This window comes from Stigmatopora argus, chromosome 13 (genome assembly GCF_051989625.1).
Source record: "Stigmatopora argus isolate UIUO_Sarg chromosome 13, RoL_Sarg_1.0, whole genome shotgun sequence".
Lineage (NCBI taxonomy): Eukaryota > Metazoa > Chordata > Actinopteri > Syngnathiformes > Syngnathidae > Stigmatopora > Stigmatopora argus.
The window spans coordinates 2,540,093-2,564,036 of record NC_135399.1 but is presented as its reverse complement, the minus strand read 5'-3'; the positions used below and the strand labels follow the sequence as shown (position 1 = coordinate 2,564,036).

At 44.1% G+C, this 23,944-nt stretch overlaps 1 protein-coding gene across 15 annotated transcripts in view; it reads left to right on the top strand.

Annotated features, from left to right (window-relative positions):
• kalrna (kalirin RhoGEF kinase a) overlaps positions 1 to 23,944 on the top strand; it is a 295,388-nt gene that overhangs the window by 241,865 nt on the left and 29,579 nt on the right. For 12 of the 15 annotated variants that reach the window (XR_013304510.1, XR_013304507.1, XR_013304509.1 and 9 more), the window contains 5 exons: positions 3,826 to 3,991; positions 6,503 to 6,565; positions 6,680 to 6,707; positions 15,382 to 15,544; positions 15,621 to 15,742. Coding sequence is in view for 8 of the 15 variants with exons in the window: in XM_077616400.1 (XP_077472526.1) it covers positions 3,826 to 3,991; positions 6,503 to 6,565; positions 6,680 to 6,707; positions 15,382 to 15,544; positions 15,621 to 15,742 (542 nt within the window). In the remaining 7 variants the exon portion in view is untranslated. Of the gene's footprint in view, positions 1 to 905; positions 1,842 to 3,825; positions 3,992 to 6,502; positions 6,566 to 6,679; positions 6,708 to 15,381; positions 15,545 to 15,620; positions 15,743 to 22,409; positions 23,207 to 23,944 lie in introns of those variants that run through there. The other 3 variants (XM_077616404.1, XR_013304513.1, XM_077616405.1) reach the window with 3 other exon arrangements.

The window sequence follows — 23,944 nt, the reverse complement described above, 5'->3', positions numbered from 1 at the left end:
TTTCCAAGTTGGACCTCCGGAACGCCTAACATCTTGTTTCTATTCCGAAGGGGGACGAATGGAAGAAGTCGTTCACAACACCCCTGGGCCATTTTGAGTACCTCGTGATGCCCTTTGGCCTTGTAATGCACCAGCAGTGTTCCAGGCCCTTATAAACCATGTTCTTTGAGATATGTTGGACCAATTTGTCCTTGTATATCTGGACGACATTTGAATTTTATCACACACGTATGGAGCACGAGTAGCATGTGCGCCAGGTGCTGCAACGCCTCCTGGAGAACCGCCTGTACGTGAAGTCCGAGAAGTGTGAGTTCCTTATTCCGCAGACCACTTTTCTCGGGTTTGTCGTTGCCGACGGGGGATCTGAGGGTGGACCCTACGAAGGTGGCGGCTGTCACTGAGAGGCCCGGGCCTGGGGGAAGGAAGGAGTTGCAGCGCTGTGCAAACTTCCATAGGCGTTTTTCAGGGACTATAGCAGTATTGCCATCCCCCTCACACAGCACCCACGTCCACATTCCATTGGACAGAATAATTGGAGGCCTCTTTCGGGGACCTCAAGTCCCGTTTTACCTCTGCTCCCGTTCTCGCTCACCCCGGACCCTAAACTACAATTTATTCTGGAGGTTGATGCATCGTAAGTAGGGGTTGGTGCTGTCCTTTCTCAAACACAGACCGGGGGATGGAAAGGTCCACCCCTGCGCCTTTTTGGGGCCCGTGAATTGCTCGAGGTGAAGCTAGCCTTGGAGCAATGGTGTCACCACCTTGAAGGGCAAATCATCCATTTGTGGTCTGGAACAACCACAAGAACTTGGAATATATCAAGTCCGCCCGGAGGCTGAATCCTCGCCAAGCCAGGTGGGCCATGTTTTTCTGCAAATTCAATTTTACCTTGTCTTCTGTCCCAGGTTTAGAAATGGCAAACCTGATGCTCTATCCGGCATCTTCCAACGGATGGACTCAGAGGAGGGGCCCACGACCATCTTACCGCCCTCATGTTTAGTAGCAACTATGAGGACTGACCTGGAGGCTGGGGTTCTGAGTGCCCAATGAGCAGAGCCTGACCCCAGACAAGGTACACAGAGGAATCTTTATGTTCCGAGTTCGGTGCGTTCCAGGGTGCTGGAATGGGCCCACATATCTCGTCTGACCTGCAACTGGCGTTGTTGCGCCAACGCTTCTGGTGGCCGACAATGAGGGAGGATTCGTGCTCGATGGTATTTGCCTGCCACCTATGTGCCCGCAGCAAGTCCTCCACCAAGCCGACTTCTGGTCTACTTTGTCCACTACTGATTCCTAGATGTCCCTGGTCTCACATTGCTCTTCCATTTGCAAGGAATTCCCACCGACATTGTCTCTGACCGGCGTCCCCAATTCACCACCCATTTCTGGTCTGCTCTCTACTCAGCGCTGGACATCTCTGTGAGCCTCTCCTCTTGATACCACCCTCAAACAAACAGCAAACGGTCAGTGTGAGCTTACTAACCAACAGCTGGAAGCAGCACTTCGCTGCACCACTGAGGCCTACCAGGCCATCTGGAGCGACCAGCTGCCTTGGATCGATCAATTCCTAATACAATCTGGCCTCGTTCGAATGTTCCCTTGGGTATCAACCTCCCTTGTCCCCCGCCTTCTGCCCATAGTGTGCTGGGATAGGATGTGAGGATAAGTAGTATGGGAAATGACTGAATGAATAATATCTCCTGCATTAATTACCATATTTTACTCCTCCAAGGGGGTAAGCTTCCCCTGTCCTGAGAACCTATTGACGCCCCTGATGGCAGATAAATTCCTGTGCTTACAGCCAGTGTGCTGATGCGCATGATCCAGTGTGGATCCCTGGCGACCACATTGCCGTGTTGAGTGGAAGCTAAATAACAATATGAAATCGAATAGCGCAACCAGATGTTTGTCCTCCAATTGGCGGAACTAATTTGAATGATCAATGGCCACAGATGGCACATGTAGGTGTGTTGGGAAAATATTATCTCTACATATCCATTCACTCATTCATCTTCCATTACCGCACATCGTCGTATAGGCTGTGGGGGTTGCTGGAGCCTATCCCAGCCGACTTTAGGTGCAAGGCAGACTACACCCTAGACTGGTCGACATTCAGCCATAGGGTACATAGAGAGACAGACAACCAATCGCAATCAATCGTACCGCCACGAGCGGAAATAGTGTCCTCAATTCAGGCGAGTGAACCTCTACACCAGCAGGTGGCGTATTACATACCCAGAAAATAAATGTATCCCACTTATAATTTCTTTCCAAGTCTTTTAAATTTTTACTAACAACGGTTTGCAATTCCACAGATGGTTTGTTTGGGACACACAATAAAAAAAAGAAATTGACATATATTGTTACGATCTGGTATTTTTTAAAAATCTAGATATTCTGTCTTGTATAAAATTAATTAGTTTATTTAGAAAAGGTTTTGAGTCCATAAATAGTTAAACTGAGGTTTATTTATTACATTTTTTTAATTGTCCGGTTTCTTTGAATTGTTAGATTTTTATTTAAAACACTGATGCCATTTTGAATCTGGATTTAAAAAAAAACGTTTAACTTTTTATTCATCTTTGATAATATCTGAATGAGCCATGTCACATTTGCAGGACAAAGTAATTACCCGTGCCTCTCATGTAGAAGCATCTCAACTAGTTTAAGTGAAAAGATAAATTTCACTTTTGACATAGTCGTCATTCTCTACTTTAAGTATAATATTTGTTCAGTAAACCACATTTGTCACGTTAGTTTTTCTTTTGCGGTCTGGCTGCATTGTTAGTTATCAGCAACATTTTATTTTCCAATGTCATCACATGATGCCAAGAAAGCTGCATAGATATTTCTTAATTAATGATTTCAAAATTTTAGTTTATATAAAAGCATATTATACCAAATAGTTTTAGGCTTTACCCAGTTGGGTGTGTGGCAAAATAGAAGACAGGCAGCAAGAAAATTAAAAACTGCAGTAAATGCAATACAAAGAAGGCAAAAGGTCATAGAATTAGATTTTTTTTCAGGTCCTACTAATTAAATATGTGCCAAATATTCATATGACACTGTCAATCTGGTCACTACATAATTGATGATGAGTTGTTGCTATGGTAATCCTGATCAATATGAGAGGAACTGCAAATTATCCAGTTATGCGGCATCACGCAGGACGCCAAACAAGGCATTTAATTCCGGACTGGCCGTTGTAAAGTCCAGTCACACAGCAAACCTAGTTGCTACACTAAGTTTACTTATTATCAGTAGTACTACTAACTCTCAATTATTAAATTTGAATTATAAAATAAAGCCTTTTTTCCTAGACTCAGCCAATATATACATTTTGCACATATATTGTACATCAAGTGAAATGTAATACTGTACAGTTAAAAAAAATCTATCTGTTTTATGTTTTAAACGTTAAACCAGTGGTTCTTAACCTGGGTTCGATCGAACCCTAGGGGTTCGTTGAGTCGGTCTCAGGGGTTCGGTGGAGGCTCTGCCGCGGAGGTCAAGACACATCGACTCATCAAGTCTCTTCACGATAACATGCCTCGCTTGACCATCACTGGCTGCAGATGATCACCTGACATTGCTTTGCCAATCAGTGCTGCGAGGAATTTATATATCTTGAATTTGAAAACAAAAACATTTTATTTTACACTAAAGTAGGCTTCGATGATTCCGCATATGAAACTGATGGGGTTCGGTAGCTTCAATAAGGTTAAGAACCACTGCGTTGAACATTTTTTACAGCCAAAATCACTCGCTCATGTCTGGGCTTCTCTATGACACTGTGATGACATGCTTTGTTCCTGTACTGCACAGAAAGTCTCTCTCATGGAACACGCTACGCACCAGGAAACGTGCCGAAGCCAAGGAGGTCTCACCATTGGTGGTCAGAGGTCAAGAGAATAGCCTCCTGTTTAAAACAAATGAAACCATGCCCCCTGCACTGCTGGCTGCCTTCCCAGTTGCCAGGGCGAAGGGCAAAGTGAGTAATGGTGATGCGTCCTTGTCGCCTGCTTGCCCCCACCACGCTTTCACTACTCACAATTATGGTTATTCGTCTTTTGGGTAAAGTTTTAAGATTGAAATTAAGGTTCAAAAACATATTTATTAATCTTGAATATGCTACCAAAAGCCGAATATCTTTTTGTAGGCAACGTATATTTTAGTTTATAGTTTTATGCTAACGTGAGTGTGCATGTTTGTGTGGTGTACCAAGATGACACAGTGTATTTTGTGTGGCCATTACAATGATTCTCAACCAGCTAGTTAGCAATTACCATTATTATCTTGGTTGTAACATGAATGACTTGTTGAAATTGAGTTTAATTTTAGCTCAGGTTTAGAAAGTATACCAAAAGAGCTAGCTTTTGAGAATCATTGTCTTTTTTAAAATCATTTTTAATTTGGTTTATTCTTTTTTCACACATAAGGAAAATATTGTTCAGTCTATTAGCTTAAACATCTGTCTTTGGCTGTAAACTGTTTCCAGCCAAGATCTTCCACATATAATATGGGTCCACACTTCAAATAGTCATCCATTTATACTGTATTTTTATCCTGTTAAGAAAGCAAGTCTGTTCCACCACACTGTTTGCAAACAGAATGTCAATTTTTAAGATATTTTAGTTGGTTCTTTTGGGGCTCTTCTTCACCAGTGTGTTTTCTCATTCATATGCAGCTAATTGGATCTAATTTGAATATTAAAGTTATAAAATAAAAATCCTTGCTCATGAATCAATGTTCTGAATGGATGACACTGGGGGGGTGTCGATCGTTACTCGTGGGTGTTGGCAATCTGCGTGGTAACTTTGAGACATCACGCAGATGAAGGCTGCAATCGTCTGTGGAATGTTCTTTTCTTTGTTCTGAAAGATCTGGTGAGACGAGTGTCAACAAAAGTATAGGCAAATACTGTTGGGTCTTAACTTGGACATCTGTTGAGATAGAGATTCTGAAGATATGACACTTCCCTTTGAACCATAAAAATAAGATAATTCGAAAGCTCAAGAAAATTTTTACAACTACCAGAACAAAGCTCAATTGTTTATACAACAAACATTAGTGGTATACACTCTTTTCACACCTTCCTGTGAAAACTGCCCAAACACAATGATCAATTAGTGGCAGGCACTATGCTTCAGTAAGCCTGAACCATCCTACATTCTGGAGGGAAAATATCTTTTGAATATGACGCAAATGGGAATGTATCTTTTAAACATATTACACATCCTACAATGAAACCAAGCTTCGCTATTTTACAATTATTCGTTCTTTCATTCTCTGGGTACTCTTGGTCGCCGGACGTTTGGTCGCCCGGAAGTTTATTTATAATTACCATTTAAAATTGTTGCTCAAATTCCCTAAATACAAACTGCGAATTATTATTTAGTCATACTTAATGCCCTATTAATTATTAGGCTAAAGAAAAGCTCCAAATTTCCGGTACTTTTATTGTGTTTTGTTGGAGGACTTGTTAAGACCCTGACTGACGTCCCTTCCTAAGGGGACAACTCATGTACATACAAACTCTTACACACTCACACGTCCGCTCAGTGAAACTGCTCAGGGCCATTGTTGGCTTTGATTGATGCGTAGACCGTGTTGTTTTACCTTGTCTTGTCTTTTGGTCGCCGGACTTTTGGTCGCCGGACTTTTGGTCGCCGGACGTTTGGTCGCCGGTTGTTTGGGTCCAGGCGACCAAACGTCCGCGACCAAACGTCCGCGAACAAACGTCCGGCGACTGAAAGTCCGGTGACCAAAAGTCCGGTGACCAAAAGTCCGGTGACCAAACGTCCGGTCACGCATTTTCTGTACCGCTTATCCTTACAAGGGTCACTGGGGGTGCTAGAGCCTATCCCGGCCTACCCTGTCTGTGTATTTTTGGAATATGGAAGTAAACCGGACTACCCAGAGAAAACCTATGCAAGATTGGAGAGGCAATGCAAACTCCACACAGTAGGGACCCTATGCACAAAGAGGTATATTTCAGTCAAGAGGCATACTTTCAAAAGGACTTCCTGGTTCTAAAATGCTTCCATATTTTCCTTCTACTAAAATAAGACATTCACCAATTTGACTCCAACGCTTTCACACAGTGCGTTAAATCTGGAGATAATTGTCATCTTGCAGCTGTCCAGAGGTGACACACGGGAGATCATGTCGAGAGGGAGAAACTGGTCGTGTGATACAAGTTTTGTATTAAACCACAACAACAAAAACGTGTGAACTTGATTTTAATGTTGCTTTATTTATATACTGCATGGTTAATTTTGAATAGTTCAGAACAGGGAAAAGGCAACCTCTCTTTTATTTTTGTTCTTTGTTATTTTTCTTCTCTGTGGTGTTCCTACTTGTTCTTTTTCACACGTCCACTTTGCCCCCTGTGCTCTTCCTTTTAGAATTAGACCCCCCAGGTATGTCCCTACCTATATCCCACTCATTTCGATGATTGCATTATTCTCTTTTACACTTTTCACCTTATTCCCCTACCCAGGAGGTTCACACTTCCGATGAATCAGACTGTGATGACGACCTTGACCCAAAGACAGGCATGGAGGTATTCAGAGAACTAAAATGCATTAATTTATTATTTCTTCTGAAATAATAATTTGGGTGTGTGCTATTTGCACAAGGAAATTAAATATTTTTTGCAATATCTTTTCTTTTCCAGCTTCTCAACCCAAACTTCATCCAGGAAGGTAAGAAAATGACTGAAACTATATTCTGTGATCCTTCACCACTTCGTGGCTTCCACATTCAAGGGTTAGGTACATCACAGTTTTTTTTCCCTTTATCTCAAGTCTAAAAAGAAATTCATACAAATGTCAAAATCCACACTGAAACCCGCAAGGGGAAGACGGGATGAAAATTGGCGGATATCAGGGCTTCGCTTCTTCAGCGCTGAAATGGGTGGCACTTTGAAGAAGTGATATTTTACCGTTGAAGAATGACAGAGAAGGACAACATAAAAAAAAATATATATATATATAATACTTTTTAAAACTTTTTTTATACTTAAGATATAAAACCTTGATGTACTGAAGCCAAAGTGGTGAAATATATATATATATATATATATATATATATATATATATATATATATATATATATATATATATATATATATATATATATATATATATATCAGTGGCGGGCCGTCAGGGCCTTCAAGCCCTTCTCTGCTGGCCTACGAAATATCTGAATCATATTATATTTTGTCCATCAATACTTATTATTCCAAATGGTCTGTTAGCTTCCTTTCATTGTTTTTCCCCCTGGTTGCACTGCTTCCAGATGTGTGTTTTCATGTTGAAGCATTTAACCAATCACATTTCAGCCATTATTTGTTGCCAGGATCAGAAATCTGCCTCAAAGCCTTCACAATTAGTTCTGCGGGCTCTGCTGCATTAAACAAGACTGTTGCTTTTAACCAATCAGATTGCGAGTTGGCAACACCACAATGCTTTTTCGCAGGCATTGCCATTTTGCTGGCTGGGATACGTCATCGCTTTCACCTACTATGATTGGCTAGCTATAGAGAGTAGGCGGGCCAAAACCGGAGTGAGGCAGCCAGAGATCGCAAACTCCACCCACAATGACCGACAGAGAAAACAAATGAATTTGGTTGCAGATTTGCTCACAAAGCTATTTTCCAGACTGACTTTTCCAGAAAAAAATGGACATCATTAAGAAAGGGCGGTCAACTCCAAAGCTAGCAAGCCTGTTACAGCCGGGAAAAGGGTGTGCGCACCATTTTCAGTGCGCTAACTACAAAGAGCTCCCAAACTGAATTTGGAGCTAGCTGCACAAGCAAATATATTGTTGTGTTGATTTAAAGCCATTTTCAAGACGGATTATGCCGGAAATATGACAGGACAGGCTCGACTTTCATCATTAGCTTCGATGGCGATAGAAAAGAAGGAAGAAAGAAAGGTGAATGGATATTGTGTACTTAAAAAGGATTTTTGGTGAGTAAAATATGGCTATATTCCTAAATAATTTTTCAATTGTGGGCCCGGTTCTGATATCTGAAAAGCTCCAGTGTTTGTATTTAAGCTCCAATGTTTGTATTTAAGCTCCAATGTTTGTATTTAATCAATAAATGCTGCTAGGAAGTGGATTTTACCCCATATTAGTGCATTTTTTTGCCGTTTTGCCATTGACGACTATCGCTGTCCTTTCCCGGGGAAATCACCCCCTGGCCCAGTTGTAATGTCTGAAAAGCTCCAGTATTTGTATTTAATCATTAAATGCTGCTAGGAAGTGGATTTTACCCCATTTTTGTGCATTGATTTATTCATTATTTTTTTATGTGTCGCAGCTGTAGCTGCAGTAGAGGTTTAGAGGTTTTATAGCCATAAAATAGTTTTTGAGGGTTGGATTTATTCGTTGAAGGCGCTACGAGAAAATGCACGGACTGCCGCTGCTATATATATATATATATGTATATGTTTGCCATTGACGTTCATCGTTGTCTTTTGGAAAATCACCCCCCTGGCCCGGTTGTAATGTCTCAAAGCTCCAGCATTTGTATTTAATCAATAAATGCTGCTAGGAAGTAGATTTTACCTAATTTTAGTGCATTTTTTGTCATTTAACGTATTGACGTATGTGGACGTATCGACGTTCATCGCTGTCTTTTTACCGGGGAAATGATACTCCGGGCCCGGTTCTGATGTCTAAAAAGCTCCAGTATTTGTCAATACCATAATCAATAAATGCTGTTTTCGGCTGGATTTTACCCCATTTTCGGGCAATGTTTGCCCCTACGCCATTGGCGTTCATCGCTGTCTTTTCCCGGGAAAATCACCCCCCTGGCCTGGTTTTAATGTCTGAAAAGCTCCAGTATTTGTATTTAATCATGAAATGCTGCTAGGAAGTGGATTTTACCCCATTTTTGTGCATTGATTTATTGATTATTTTGTAGCTGCAGTAGAGGGTTTTATAGCCATAAAATAGTTTTTGAGGGTATACAGTGGTACCTCATCATATGACCACTCGTCATACAAAATTCTCGTTTACGGCGGAAATTTCGATCGAAATATTCGCCCGTCATGCGATTAAAATTTTGTGATGCGACCAAGCCAGGTCTTTTTTGCATATCTTTTGTGTATAACAATATCTACGAGCACGGAACGATTAATTCAGACGAGTTTTATCCTAAGACCAGGAAACGCACTACGCGCATGCGCGGGCAAAAAGAGGGCTTTCTGGGTAATGAAGTATACTCATGCACACAACACCCATAGGCAATGGCAACCTTTCTCAGAATAAAACTTCATTACAAACAATCAATACGTGGGTAAGCTCAACTATTGTATTTCCTGTTATTCTTTCTAAGGAAAGAAGCTCCCGCGATCGTTCTTTAAAGACTATTTCTCGTTGGCAAGTGGTCGTGCGTTATCCTATTGTGAGGACATTTGTGTGCATCATTTTGAGAATATTTTGAAGCTAATACAACAGCAAACAGTCCATCGATAGCGAACGTGAGGGTGGAGTCGTGGCAAACCGCCAACCCGGAAAACGAAGGTAACAAAAGATTACAACAAAATTAGAATTCAGTTTTGTATAAAGTTACATTAAACGTATGTTTGAGTGTCTGTATATATTAATCCAAGTTAATTTAAATTTGTTTGTTCTGTTGACGAGTGCGTTGTTGTGGAAAAAAAACGAACCCCACGCCCCCAAACGTCTGTCTCCCGTCAGCGAAATCTGCCCAATTTTAGTTAGATCAAACACATTTTATTACTATTAAACCACTAGTTATGTGTTACTTTGTTAATAGATGGTGAATTAGAAGAAATAAAAAAAAAATCCAATCCAATATCCTGTTTTTGGTGTTTTTTCAGAGGGCAGACAGGCAGACAGGCAGACAGGCAGACAGGCAGACAGGCAGACAGGCAGACAGGCAGGCAGGCAGGCAGACAGGCAGACAGGCAGACAGGCAGACAGGCAGACAGGCAGACAGGCAGACAGGCAGACAGGCAGACAGGCAGACAGGCAGACAGGCAGACAGGCAGACAGGCAGACAGGCAGACAGGCAGACAGGCAGACAGGCAGACAGGCAGACAGGCAGACAGGCAGACAGGCAGACAGGCAGACAGGCAGACAGGCAGACAGGCAGACAGGCAGACAGGCAGACAGGCAGACAGGCAGACAGGCAGACAGGCAGGCAGGCAGGCAGGCAGGCAGGCAGGCAGGCAGGCAGACAGGCAGACAGGCAGACAGACAGACAGACAGACAGACAGACAGACAGACAGACAGACAGACAGACAGACAGACAGACAGACAGACAGACAGACAGACAGACAGACAGACAGACAGACAGACAGACAGACAGACAGACAGACAGACAGACAGACAGAGAGACAGAGAGACAGAGAGACAGAGAGACAGACAGACAGACAGACAGACAGACAGACAGACAGACAGACAGACAGACAGAGAGACAGAGAGACAGACAGAGAGACAGACAGACAGACAGAGAGACAGACAGACAGACAGAGAGACAGACAGACAGACAGACAGAGAGACAGAGAGACAGACAGACAGACAGACAGAGAGACAGAGAGACAGACAGACAGACAGAGAGACAGACAGACAGACAGAGAGACAGACAGACAGACAGAGAGACAGACAGACAGAGAGACAGACAGACAGACAGAGAGACAGACAGACAGAGAGACAGACAGACAGACAGACAGACAGAGAGACAGACAGACAGACAGAGAGACAGACAGACAGAGAGACAGACAGACAGACAGAGAGACAGACAGACAGACAGAGAGACAGACAGACAGAGAGACAGACAGACAGACAGAGAGACAGACAGACAGAGAGACAGACAGACAGACAGAGAGACAGACAGACAGACAGAGAGACAGACAGAGAGACAGAGAGACAGACAGACAGAGAGACAGAGAGACAGACAGAGAGACAGAGAGATATTATATATATATATATATATATATATATATATATATATATATATATATATATATATATATATATATATATATATATATATATATATATATATATATATATATGGTTGGATTTCTGCGCTCGTCATGAACTGACAATAATGTACACCATGTTCAAGCATAAGGGTGTCCATATGTGCCCTTGTCACCAGGACACACTAGGCCGCAGTTTGATGATCGACTTTGTGGTCGTGTATTCGGACCTGCTGCCACATGTCTTGGATACTCGGGTAAAGAGAGGGCAGAGCTGTCAACCGGTGGTGAGTTGACTCTGATGGTGGGGGCAGATGCCAGTGCGGCAGAAGGACTTTCAATTCCCACCTCTGACATAGCTTCTCTCATGTCCGGGAAGAGGCGGATGACATTGAGTCTGAGTGGACCATGTTCCACGCCTCTTTTGCTGAGGGTGCAGACCGAAGCTGTTTATGAAATGTGGTCGGTGCCTGTCGTGGCAGCAACCCCAGAACCCGATGATGGACACCGGCGGTAAGGGATGCCGTCAGGCTGAAAAATGAGTCCTACCAGGCCCTTTTGGCCCATGTTACTCCGGAGGCAGGTGACCGGCACCGTCAACACAGTGTATAGTGGGGATGGGGCGCTGCTGACCTCGACTCGGGATGTTGTGAATTGGTACTTTGAAGACCTCCTCAATTCTACTGACATGCCTTCCCATGAGGAAGCAGATCCGGAGAACTCTGGGGCGGACTCTATTTTCTCTGAAGTTTAAGTCACCGATGTGGTTACAAAGCTCCTCGGTGGCAAGGCCCCGCGGGTGGTATTTCGTCCGACCAGTCTAGATGTGCTTTGTGGACCTGGAGAAGGTATTCTACCGTGTCCCCCGAGGAGTCTTGAGTGGGGTACTTCAGTAGTATGGGGTGCCAGAAACCCTGACATGCGGGGTCCGGTCCATTTATGACCGGTGTCAGAGTCTGGTCCGCGTAGCCAGCAGTAAGTCGTACCTGTTTCCTGTGGGGGTTGGACTCCGCCAGGGCTGCCCTATGTCACCAATTCTCTTCTTAACTTTTATGGACAGAATATCCAGGCCATGGGTGGCCAACTCCGGTCCTTGAGAGCCCCTATTCAGCCTGTTTTCCATATCTCCCTCTTCTACCACACCTGAATCAAATGATCAACTCATCAGCAAGCTGTCCAGGAGCTTGATACCGATCCAGATTATTTGATTTAGGTGTGTTGGTGGAGGGAGATATGGAAAAAAGACCGGAAAGGGGCTCTCGAGGACCGGAGTTGGCCACCCCTGTTCTAACCGCAGCCGTGGCGTTGAGGGGGTCCGGTTTGGTGGCCTTATTATTGCTTCCCTGCTTTTTGCAGATGATGTGGTTCTTTGTGCTTCATCAGGCCACGATCTCCATCTCTCGCTGGAACGATTCTCAACCGAGTGTGAAGCGGTCGGGATGAGAATAAGCACCTCCAAATCCAAGACCGTGGTCCTCAGTCGGAAAAAGTTGGCATGCCCTCTCCTGGTCAAAGATCAGGTCCTTCCCTATGTGGAGGAGTTTAAGTATCTTGGGATCTTGTTCACGAGTGAGGGAAGAATGGAGCGGGAGATAGACAGGCGGATCGGTGCAGCGTCTGCAGTGATGCAGACTCTGCACTAGTTTGTCGTAGGGAAGAAGGAGCTGAGCCAAAAGGCGAGGCTCTCTATTTACCAGTCGATCTACTTTCCCACCCTCATCTATGGTCACGAGCTGTGGATCGTGACCAAAAGAACGAGATCTCGGATACAAGCGGCTGAAATTAGTTTCCTCCGCAGGATGTCCGGACTCTCCCTTAGAGGTAGGGTGAGGAGCTCAGTCATCCGGGAGAGGTTTGGAGTAGATCCGCTGCTCCTCCGGATCGAGAGGAGCCAGATGAGTTTGCTCAGGCATCTGATCAGGATGCCCCCTGGACGCCTCCCTTGGGAGGTTTTCCGGGCACGTCCCACCAGAAGGAAGCCACAGGACATGCTGGGGAGACTCTTTCTCCCGGCTAGCTCTGGAACGCCTTGGGGTCCTCCTGGAAGAGCTGGATCAAGTGACTGGGGAGAGCTGTACTTATCAAAATTGTTTTGAGACCTCGACCTCTCACACGGATCCGGGAGGACTCCTAAAATGTTTTGTAACCTCGACTTCTCACACGGTTGCAAGCTCAGACTGAAGATCCGGGAAGGACTCTTAATTGTTTTGACTTGGACTCCGGCCCAGTTGGCGATACCGTTTGCCCTCCGAAAATACTCACAATTGTTTTTATTTATTTTATTTTATTGTTTTGAATAGAGGCTTGCTTGGTTTACCTCTCATGCAATTGTTTTGAATAGATTACCTTAATTGTTTTGACTCTAATGCAATTGAATGGGCAGGAGAGGATTCAATTCTTTAGAATGATCTTGGACGAAGGCGAGTTGGGATTGATTCTCTCTTGCAAGAAATAAGGATATGAGTTCAGATGCCTCTTTTGTTGAAAGGTAAATTTGGGAATACCTATTGGTGAACCTGTCATTTTGTTCCTTCGAGCCTGGGAGTCAACATACCAGAGAGGAGTCCGGGCGCTTGGTCGACATCTGGGAAAGTCCGTGGCCACAGAGTCTAAAACCCTTTGCGGGCTGGATTTTCGGCGGAGCGCCTGGATTCACAACGGTTGAAGACTAATCCTACTAAGGGAGTCATCTGAGGACATCTCTGGTGAGCCAACATGAATGTCTGCATTTGTTGACGGTTGCCAAATGCGCAAAGGGGCATTGCATGTGAAGGTCCATTGCATGTGAAGGTCCATTTTGAGAAATGAGACTCGCGTGCTGGGGCCGGCGACAATAAAACCCTGTGAATACTAGTCCCTAACAGGTGAAGAGACAGAGCATGAGTCTATAAAACTTAGGGTGTCGGTGTCCTGTACTGTGGTCCGGAAAAGTAATTAAACTCTGAAAGTATACCAGACGGGAGAGTATACTTGTGTGTTGCGTGTGTAGTGATAACAAAAGGCGGAAAAGAAAGTTACTTGCTAATTGCACACCAACTCCCTTCAAAATGGGGAGCTCAAATAACAAGGTGGCTAGAGATGACGATCCAAAACAACGTCTGCCGTGTAGAGATTGGAAATTTGTTGAAAATCAAAGCGCGCCAAGGGTTAAACACCTAAACGTATGGATAAACAAATATGAGTTTGCTGGCCAGCTTAATATGCATAAAATAATAGACCTGCAGGATAAAATACACACTAAGCATAGAGGTTATCTATATATAATATGTGAATGGAGATAAAAGTGAGACGGCTTGTTCCACAGAATGAAGGATGGATATGATGATACTAATTATTGTTTTTTGATGGCAAAATAAGGTGCTATGGAAATGCAAAGAAATTTGAGCGGAGTGGGAATGAGCATGTTGATAAGAGCGAGGCGGCTGGAAAGGCAGAACATGCTGTTTTGTAAAAAAGAATAGCGGGGCCTCCTCAGCTGATGGGAAAAATATTTACTGAGATAGGTGGCGAGAGCATAGAGATGGTAGCCAAGAGATTGGAAGAAGGGAGATGAGTAAATTGAACAGAAATTGGGTTTTCAGGGGTTGCTGCGTGCTGGGTTTGTGGAAAAATTGGGCATGTCGTGTGATTGCCCTGGCCCAAAGTCAGCTGGGATAGGCTCCAGCACCCACCACGACCCTAATGAGGATAAATCGGTTCAGAAAATGGATGAATGATTGATTCATTTTGGTTACTTTTTGCGGAGCGTGAAGCGTGGTAGGACGCAAACGCGGGGAAAAAGGCGGAGACGGGGAATGAGACTGTACTAGAAAAAAACTTTAATAACTGAGGCAAGGTCCTCGAAAAAATAACAAAGACTTCCAAATCATATAAACCGTATTTGTAACAAAAAAAATGATGACTGAATCAAGGGTATAGCTTTACTCTTTTTCACCAGTAGATGCATGCAAATTGATATTTACTATTTGTTAGATATTTTCTGTTTTGCATTAAGAAAACAACCATTACTGGGTGAATTACTAACTTCCTTGTGACAGTGACCCTTATAATGTGATTTTGATTCATATAGTATCTCAGAAATACCTCGTGCAATGATTTTCCCTTCAAAGTAAAACATTTGTACTCCTGAATAAAACCATGAATATGGAGGTGAAAATTGTAAATCAGAGGGCAGCTTATATGCAAGAAATTGTAAAATACAATGACTTTAAGGCAATTTTAAGGTTGCGGCTTATATGCGGGGTGGCTTAAATGTGAGAAAATACGGTAGCTTTGCTGGAAACATTTTTGTGTGTGCTGTGTTTGTGTTCGTATTGTAGTGTAATATAGTATGGCCGTCATTTGGATCTACTGCTTTAAAGGTTTGTTTCTCAACATGAACACTGCTTTATATGGCTGCCTTCCTATGCACATACAGTTGCTCCAGAGTTCTTGTTGCCACTCTCGGACGTAGTGTGTGCCTTTGGGGAGACGGTTGTCATCTGTTGCAAAGTGTGTGGACGACCCAAACCCTCTTTCACCCTCAAGGGCCCTGACCAAAATCCAATGACCAGCAAGAGGCGTTTCACCATTGACATCAGGTTCCATCAACACTTATACGTCTTTGGTGCTTCTCCTTTTACATGTCCTCTTTACTCATCCAGCCTTCATCTTCAGGGAAACAGGTGATATCTTCTTGAAGATCTACAACCTCATGCCACAGGACACTGGCATCTACACCTGTGTCGCTATCAATGAACATGGTTCAGCCTCCTCTTCCGCCTCTATAAAAGTACAAGGTAATGTACCTTTTACCCTTTCCCTAAGGCTATGTAGATGATAGATCTGAAAATACAACTTCAGGAGCAGGTCAACAGAGAGTGAGATCAATGTAATATTGTCAATTACAAGGGGTTTGACTCAGATGTCAAGAATGAAGAAAGCTCAATATCGCATCAGTGTGGCAGCCTCCCTGACTATTATTACCGGACTGCCGGATGGAGAGAGAGCTCAAACAGCTGTGAACCGCTCAGAGTCGGTTGTCCGACCCATTTTAATCACTTACTTAATAGTTTAAACAACAATTATATTCTAAATGTACCGAAATTGATCTCAATACTTCGTGATTCACCCAATATCTCTGAATACACCAAAACCACAAGTCCTTGACTCTGTTTTAACGGAGTCCCTGACTATTTTCTCTTATTGGAGTCCCTGACTCCATTAATACACCAAGACTACAAGTCCCTGACTTATTCTTAGCAGAGTCTCTGACTCTATTCTCTTACCGGAGTCCCTGACTCCATTAACACACCAAGACTACAAATCCCTGATTTATTCTTAGCGGAGTCCCTGACTCTATTAACACACCAATACTACAAGTCCCTGACTCTATTAACACACCAATACTACAAGTCCCTGACTTATTCTTAGCGGAGTCCCTGACTCTATTCTCTTACCGGAGTCCCTGACTCCATTAACACACCAAGACCACAAGTCCCTGACTTTGTCTTAGCAGAGTCCCTGACTCTATTCTCTTACTGGAGTCCCCGACTCCATTAACACACCAAGACCACAAGTCCCTGACTTTGTCTTAGCAGAATCCCTGACTCTATTCTCTTACCGGAATCCCTGACTCCACACTACCGCAGTGATAATACTCATTCAAATTATCACACTTCACGGAGACAGAAATCAAAGGGTGAACTCACGATCTTTCTCGTTCCAAACCTGCCCTGGTTCAGAGGGACCCGTCACCAGATCACCGGAGCGGCGAGGGAACATCCGTTAGGTTGACCCTTTCAATGGAGGAATGGATGATGCTGTTGACAGTCTTTATTTTGCCCTTCGTCGTGCTCCGTCGCCGCTCTGGCAATTGTTGGCTTGTTGGGTATCGGCAACAAAGTATGATAGATCTGAAACTACAACTTCAGGAACAGGTTAAGAAAGAGTGAGATCAATTTAATAGGAAATAAGTTTATTACCGGACTGCAGGATGGGGAGAGAGCTCAAACAGCTGTGAACCGCTCACAGTCTGTTGTCCTTGCAACTCTCTCCGAATGAACAGTAGGTCAGTCTTTATATAGGCAAACAGGGTATAGTATAGTTTCTATGACAACGACCAAATTTTGGCGAAGTCTGATTAATCAGTGTCAAGTCTCCATGACAACGACCAAACTCTGGGCAAAGTCTGATTAATCAGTGTCAAGTCTCCATGACAATGACCAAACTCTGTGCAAAGTCTGATTAATCAGTGTCAAGTCTCCATGACAACGACCAAACTCTGGGCAAGTTTCTTATGACAATGATGTTTTCTATACTTACAATAAACTGATACAATGTGAACAAGCAATTGCCAAGCGACTTTGTCATTTTATCTTACAGTAGACACCAGTGACAAATCCCAAATATAAATATCTGAACCCCAACCAAAGCATTATTTAATTGTTGGTGAGAAACCCTCATTGGAAAGCGCAACAGTCACAACTCGCTTGTAGATTTTGGTTGATATTAATTTTTTTGTTCACTTTTCTCTGTAGAATTGTTACGATCGCGCCGCGTCGTCGTGGCGCGATCGGGAAAGGATTAGAACCCAGTCGCGGTGAAGCAGGTGAGGATGAGGCAATTCGCTTCAAAACAACAACTTAAATAACTTAGGAGGGATGTTACAAAACAACGAGGACTTGTGAAACGGAAACGAAACCAAACTGGAAACAGGAGAACAAGTGGTATCGAGGAGAATGGTAGCGTGGCTGCATGGCTATGGAATCGACGCAGGAATTTGCGCAATATCATGCAGGAATATGCGGGACGATCCGTCAATGATACTAAAATTCATTGGTGTTTAAATACAAACTCAGGAGGTATTCAAAGATTGATTGCAGCTGCTCTGCCTTGACGGCAAGCCAGGAGGGATAAACGGGCCGCTCCTGATCGTACCTCCCCTCTAAGGGACAGATTCTAGACGCCGAGACGAGACGTGGGAGGGGCCGGTCCGGCGGGCGTCCACGCCGGCCTGAGACGAGGCGAGGGAGTGGTCGGTCAGGCTGGCATCCGCGCTGGCCTGAGATGAGGCGTCGGAGTGGCAGGTCCGGCGGGCGTCCGAGCCAGCCCGAGACGAGACGTGGGAGTGGCCGGTCCGGTGGGCTTCCGCGCCGGCCTGAGATGAGGCAAGGGAGTGGTCGGTCTGGCGGGCGTCTGCGCCGACCGGTGACGAGGCGTCGGGGTAGCCGATCCAGCGGGCGTCCGCACCGGCCTGAGACGAGGCAAGGCCGATCCGGCGGGCGTCCACGCCGGCATTTGGAGAGGAGTGGGAGTAGCCGGTCCGGCGGGCCTCCTCGCTGGTCCTTTAAGTGCTGGCCAAGCCCCCTGCCCCTAACAGACACCAGAATCTTAGAACGGTCGTCAGGCACCTTACCCTGGCTGCTCGGGGAGCCGCCAGCCCGGGCCGGAGAGTCGCTCTCGCCGCTGCCTACCCCCTCGTCCAGGGGCGCAGGAGAGTCGCTCGCGCCGCTGCTGACCCCCTCGTCTAGGGGCGCCGGAGAGTCGCTCTCACCGCCGACGACCCCCTCATCCAGGTGCGCCGGAGAGTCGCTCTCGCCGCCGCCGACCCCCTCGTCCAGGGGCCCCGGCGCGTCACTGTCGCCGACCCCCTCGTCCAGGGGCCCCGGCGCTCCGCTGTCGCCGACCCCCTTGTTCAGGAGGCCCGGTGCGTCGCCGCCGCTTCCGGGCGGGCAAGAGCTGGGCGGGCAGGAGCTGGTCGGGCAGGAGCTGGGCGGGCAGGAGCTGGGCGGGCAGGAGCTGGGCAGGCTGGAGCTGGGCGGGCAGGAGCTGGGCGGGCAGGGGCTTGGCTGGCAGGAACTGGGCTGGCAGGAACTGAGCAGGCCGGAAACGGGCAGGGTGAAACCGTGCAGCCAGGAACTGGCCTGGAAGGAACTGGGCAGGCCGGAAACGAGCAGGGTGAAACCGGGCAGGCAGGAACTGGGCTGGCAGAAACTGGGCAGGCAGGAACTTGGCAGGCAGGAACTTGGCAGGCAGGAACTAGGCATGCAGGAACTAGGCCGGCAGGAACTAAGCGGGCCAGCCGGCACCGGAAGCCTGGTTCGTGGCTTCAGCACGGGTGCGACTGGCGGCTCAGCCGGCACGGGAAACCTGGTTCGTGACTTCGGCATAGGTGCGACTGGCGGTCCTGCCGGCACCGGAAGCCTGGTACGTGGCTTCAGCACGGGTGCGACTGGCGGCTCAACGTCCTCCGGTGGAGTGTATCGGAGTCCGAATCGGCTGAGAAAATCACTGTCCGAATCTGCAGCATACAAATCAATTAGCTCCTGGTTGTCCTCACCATCAGAAAATTCAGAGTCCCAACCGACATAGATGTGGCCTTCCAATGGGGACGATGGAGGCTGGGGATTCTCCCAGTTTCTTCTGTCCACTTGAGAGAATAAAAACATTTGCGAATAGAAGAAGCTATTCAGTGCAGCGCACACAAAAAATAGCTCTCTTCTACAAATTGGCGTTGTCGGCAGGATTCTCTGTGAATGGAAGAACGGCTCTGAATCAAACCTCTTTGGTGACAGATGGTAGCATTTCATGGAATAAAGGTAGGATACATTGTTTTGTCTTAAATTCAACTAACTGTGCCAAAGAGGGTTGAATGTCAATTGACTAACATTGGATTGTTGATTCTGACAAATCCAATAATTACAGAAGCGCATTGCCGGATCTGGGTTCTGTAATAATACAAGAGAGCGTACTGGCGGATCGGGCTTCTGTAATAATATACCAGAGAATGCATTGGCGTATCTGGTCTATACTTTTCTACGCTTGCACCGTCTGAAAGGGCGCAGTCTCAGTTGCGGGTATATTTTCTGTTTTTTGTCAATACATAGGGCACCTTGTTGGATAAGGCACTAGCATGACACTAGGGTAGTGTATGTTATGCTAGTGTATGTTATGCTTTCCGCTAGTGTATGTTATGCTAGCCCCTAGTGTATGTTATGTTAGCTGCTAACGTATGTGATGCTAGCCACTAACGTGTTTTTTTAAAGACAGCACGAGCAAAACTAAGTTTGATAGAGCTTTTTTGAGGTAAAAGGTACACAAGTTAATAGAAGTTAAAGCAGTTACAAAACGCCAAACTCATGATCTTCTGTATCTGATATAAAGAGTTTGGCATTCAACATGCTATGCTCCATCTAACTGTCAGTCAGAGTTGTGTATTCCGGGAACTTGATTCCAGCTTTTGGGAAAGCTCGAACAGTGCTGGCCGACACTTGAGCCCAGTCATCCACAATCCATTGTAACTCGCGACATGCATCACTCCCGAGCCTTTGCTTCTCCTCGCTGTTATATCGGCATCAACAATCCATTCAAAATCGTCACATAACTCGTGCGACGCTGCCTAACTGTCTGCTATGTTGGCCTTCCGGCATTCATCACTCCCAAGCCGTACACAAAGCTGTTTCTCCTCGCTGTTAAATTTTGTTCGATCCATGGCTTCAGTCCATTTTCCAAGCGTTCACACCCACATTTTGTTGTCATTCACGTCATGCTTTTCCTCTGTATAGCTCTAATAGGCTGTTTCTTTGGGTATTGAGTGTTTTGCGGGTTAAAAGCGCTGCGTGTCAAATGCCTTGCCACTTGCCTGGGATGTTTTGAATGGATTTATCGTAATGCTTGAAATTTTTTAGAGTGAATGCCCACTGGGTTGATTGCAATAAGTAGCGTGTCGGCAAGAAATAAAACCAGTCACTCAAGCGGTCAGGGTCATACAAAAATTGAATTTAGTGCACAAACAAGGCGCACCGACCAATTGGCCGCATCAACCATTTTAGAGAAAATTTTAGACTTTTGAGTGCGCCCTACAGGTGTGAAAATACAGTAGATAGAACTCTGGGGTGATCGTTTATGCAGAGAACATGTGTCCGCTTGGACTCAAAAGGTGGCGGCTGACCCACTCGGATCATGTAATGATCAAAGAACGCAGTGGGGGATTTGATAACATTGGTAAAAAAAATTCAATTACTAATGTGGGATTGACATTTGTGGTGCATCCCACTGGCGGAAAATTAGATTATTTTTTGTTAATAACCTTGGGCAACAAAAATAATACATAGTAATTGTGGGTCACTCGCTGTGTTTGGAAAGGGTGCCTGTGAACTGCGCGTCTTTGTTTATTCTTGGGTGTGTTATTTTGTATTGTTGAGTAACAATTTTATATATATATATATATATATATATATATATATATATATATATATATATATATATATATATATATATATATATATATATATATATATATATATATATATATATATATATATATATATATATCAGTCGCGGGCCGTCAGGGCCTTCAAGGCCTTCTCTGCTGGCCTAAGAAATATCTGAATCATATTATATTTTGTCCATCAATACGTACTTATTATTCCAAATGGTCTGTTAGCTTCCTTTCATTGCTTTTCCCCCTGGTTGCACTGCTTCCAGATGTGTGTTTTCATATTGAAGCATTTAACCAATCACATTTCAGCCATTATTTGTTGCCAGATCAGATCTGCCTCAAAGCCTGCACAATCAGTTCTTGTGGGCTCTGCTGCATTAAACTAGACTGTTGCTTTTAACCAATCAGATTTCGAGTTGGCAACCCCAAAATGATTTTTCATAGGCGTTAGCATTTTGCTGGCTGGGACATGTCATTGCTTTCACAAACTATGATTGGCTAGTAGGCGGGCCAAAGCAGTACCGAGGCAGCCGAGATCGCAAACTCCACCCACTATGGCCGACAGAAGCAAAAACAAATTGATTCTGTTTGCTCACAAAGCTATTTTCTAGACGGACTTTTTCAGGAAAAAAATGGACATCATTAAGAAAGGGCGGTCAACTCCGAAGCTAGCAAGCCTGTTACAGCCGGGAAAATGGTGTGTGGGGCACTTTCAGCGCGCTAACTTAGCTCCACAAGCAAATAGTATATTGTTGTGTTGATTTAATGCCATTTTCAAAACGACTATGCCGGAAATATGACAGGACAGGCTCGACTTTCATCATTAGCTTTGATGGCAATAGGAAAGAAGGAAGAAAGAAAGGAGGATGGATATTGTGTAAAAAGGATTTTTGGTGAGTAAAATTACAAACATGGCTATATTCCTAAATAATATTTCAATTGTGGGCCAAGTTCTGATATCTGAAAAGCTCCAGTGTGTTGGAGTAATCATTATTATAAATGTGTTTGCAATGAATATAAAGCCTTATAATATACATGCTTACTATATTAATCAATATATTTGCTTATTAGGAATAGTAATGCTCATCCTAAATGTGTAACTATATTAAACAATATATATATATATATATATATATATATATATATATATATATATATATATATATATATATGTGTTGATTGCTTTTATGTTAGAGTTGAATTAATATGTGAAGACAAACGCTTACGCCAAGGTCGCTCTCCAGGACAGCTGGGTCCAGCGAGAGATACAAGTTCGCAAGGACATAAAACAATACACTGAGTTCTTGCTCCGAGGACTGAGTACTGGAAGATACACCTCAACCCTTTCCCCAGATGCAAGTTCGCAATGAAGATCGGTGAAGGACGCTTAAATTGTTGTTGGTTCAGCGGATGGCTATCAATCAACTCGCATATTTGTTTTTCCTTTGTGACGCTTGATATGGAATTGTTTTGTTTCTTGCTTACGCAATTGGATCGATTACTCGCATATTGTTTTAATTTGTGACGCTAGGTTGACGCTAGGTTTGCTTGATTATGGAATTGTTTTGTTTCTTGCTTACGCAATTGGAATCGATAACCTTGTAATTGTTTTGATTTGAAGCCTTAAATGGGCAGGACATAATGCCACTCGTTAGAATAATCTTGATCGGACGAGCGGTGGGATGTATTCTCTTCTTGCAAGAATTAAATGGTGATTGTGACTACAGATGCCTTTTTTATTGAAAGCTCAATTGGAAATACCTATGGATAAACATACAATTGGATAAACCTAACACAGTGTTTGTATTTAAGCTCCAGTGTTTGTATTTAATCACAAAATGCTGCTAGGAAGTGGATTTTACTCCAGTTTAATTTTTGGCGTTTCACCATTGACGTCCATCGCTGTCTTTTCCCGGGAAAAATCACCCCCCTGGCCTGGTTGTAATGTCTCAAAAGCTCCAGTATTTGTATTCAATCAATAAATTATGCTAGGAAGTGGATTTTACCTAATTTTAGTATTTTAGTGCATTTTTTGTCATTTCACGTATGGACGTATCGACGTTCATCGCTGTCTTTTTACCGGGGAAATGATACTCTGGGCCCGGTTCTGATATCTAAAAAGCTCCAGTATTTGTATTTAATCAATAAATGCTGTCTTTGGCTGGATTTTACCCCATTTTCGGGCAATGTTTGCCCGTACGCCATTGACGTTCATCGCTGTCTTTTCCCGGGAAAATCACCCCCTGGCCTGGTTTTAATGTCTGAAAAGCTCCAGTATTTGTATTTAATCATGAAATGCTGCTAGGAAGTGGATTTTACCCCATTTTTGTGCATTAATTTATTGATTATTTTTTTATGTGTCGCAGCTGTAGCTGCAGTAGAGGTTTTATAGCCATAAAATAGTTTTTGAGGGTTGGATTGATACGTTGAAGGCGCTACCAGAAAATGCACCGCCCGCCACTGATGTATATGTATGTGTGTGTATATGTGTATATATATATATATATATATATACACACATACATATACATCAGTGGCGGGCGGTGCATTTTCTGGTAGCGCCTTCAACGTATCAATCCAACCCTCAAAAACTCTTTTATATTTATATATATATATATATATATATATATATATATATATATATATATATATATATATATATATATATATATATATATACATACAGTGGTACCTCGACATACGATCTTAATCCGTTCCGGGACTGAGATCGTATGACGAGATTCTCGTAACTCGAGCGGACGTTTCCCATTGAAATGAA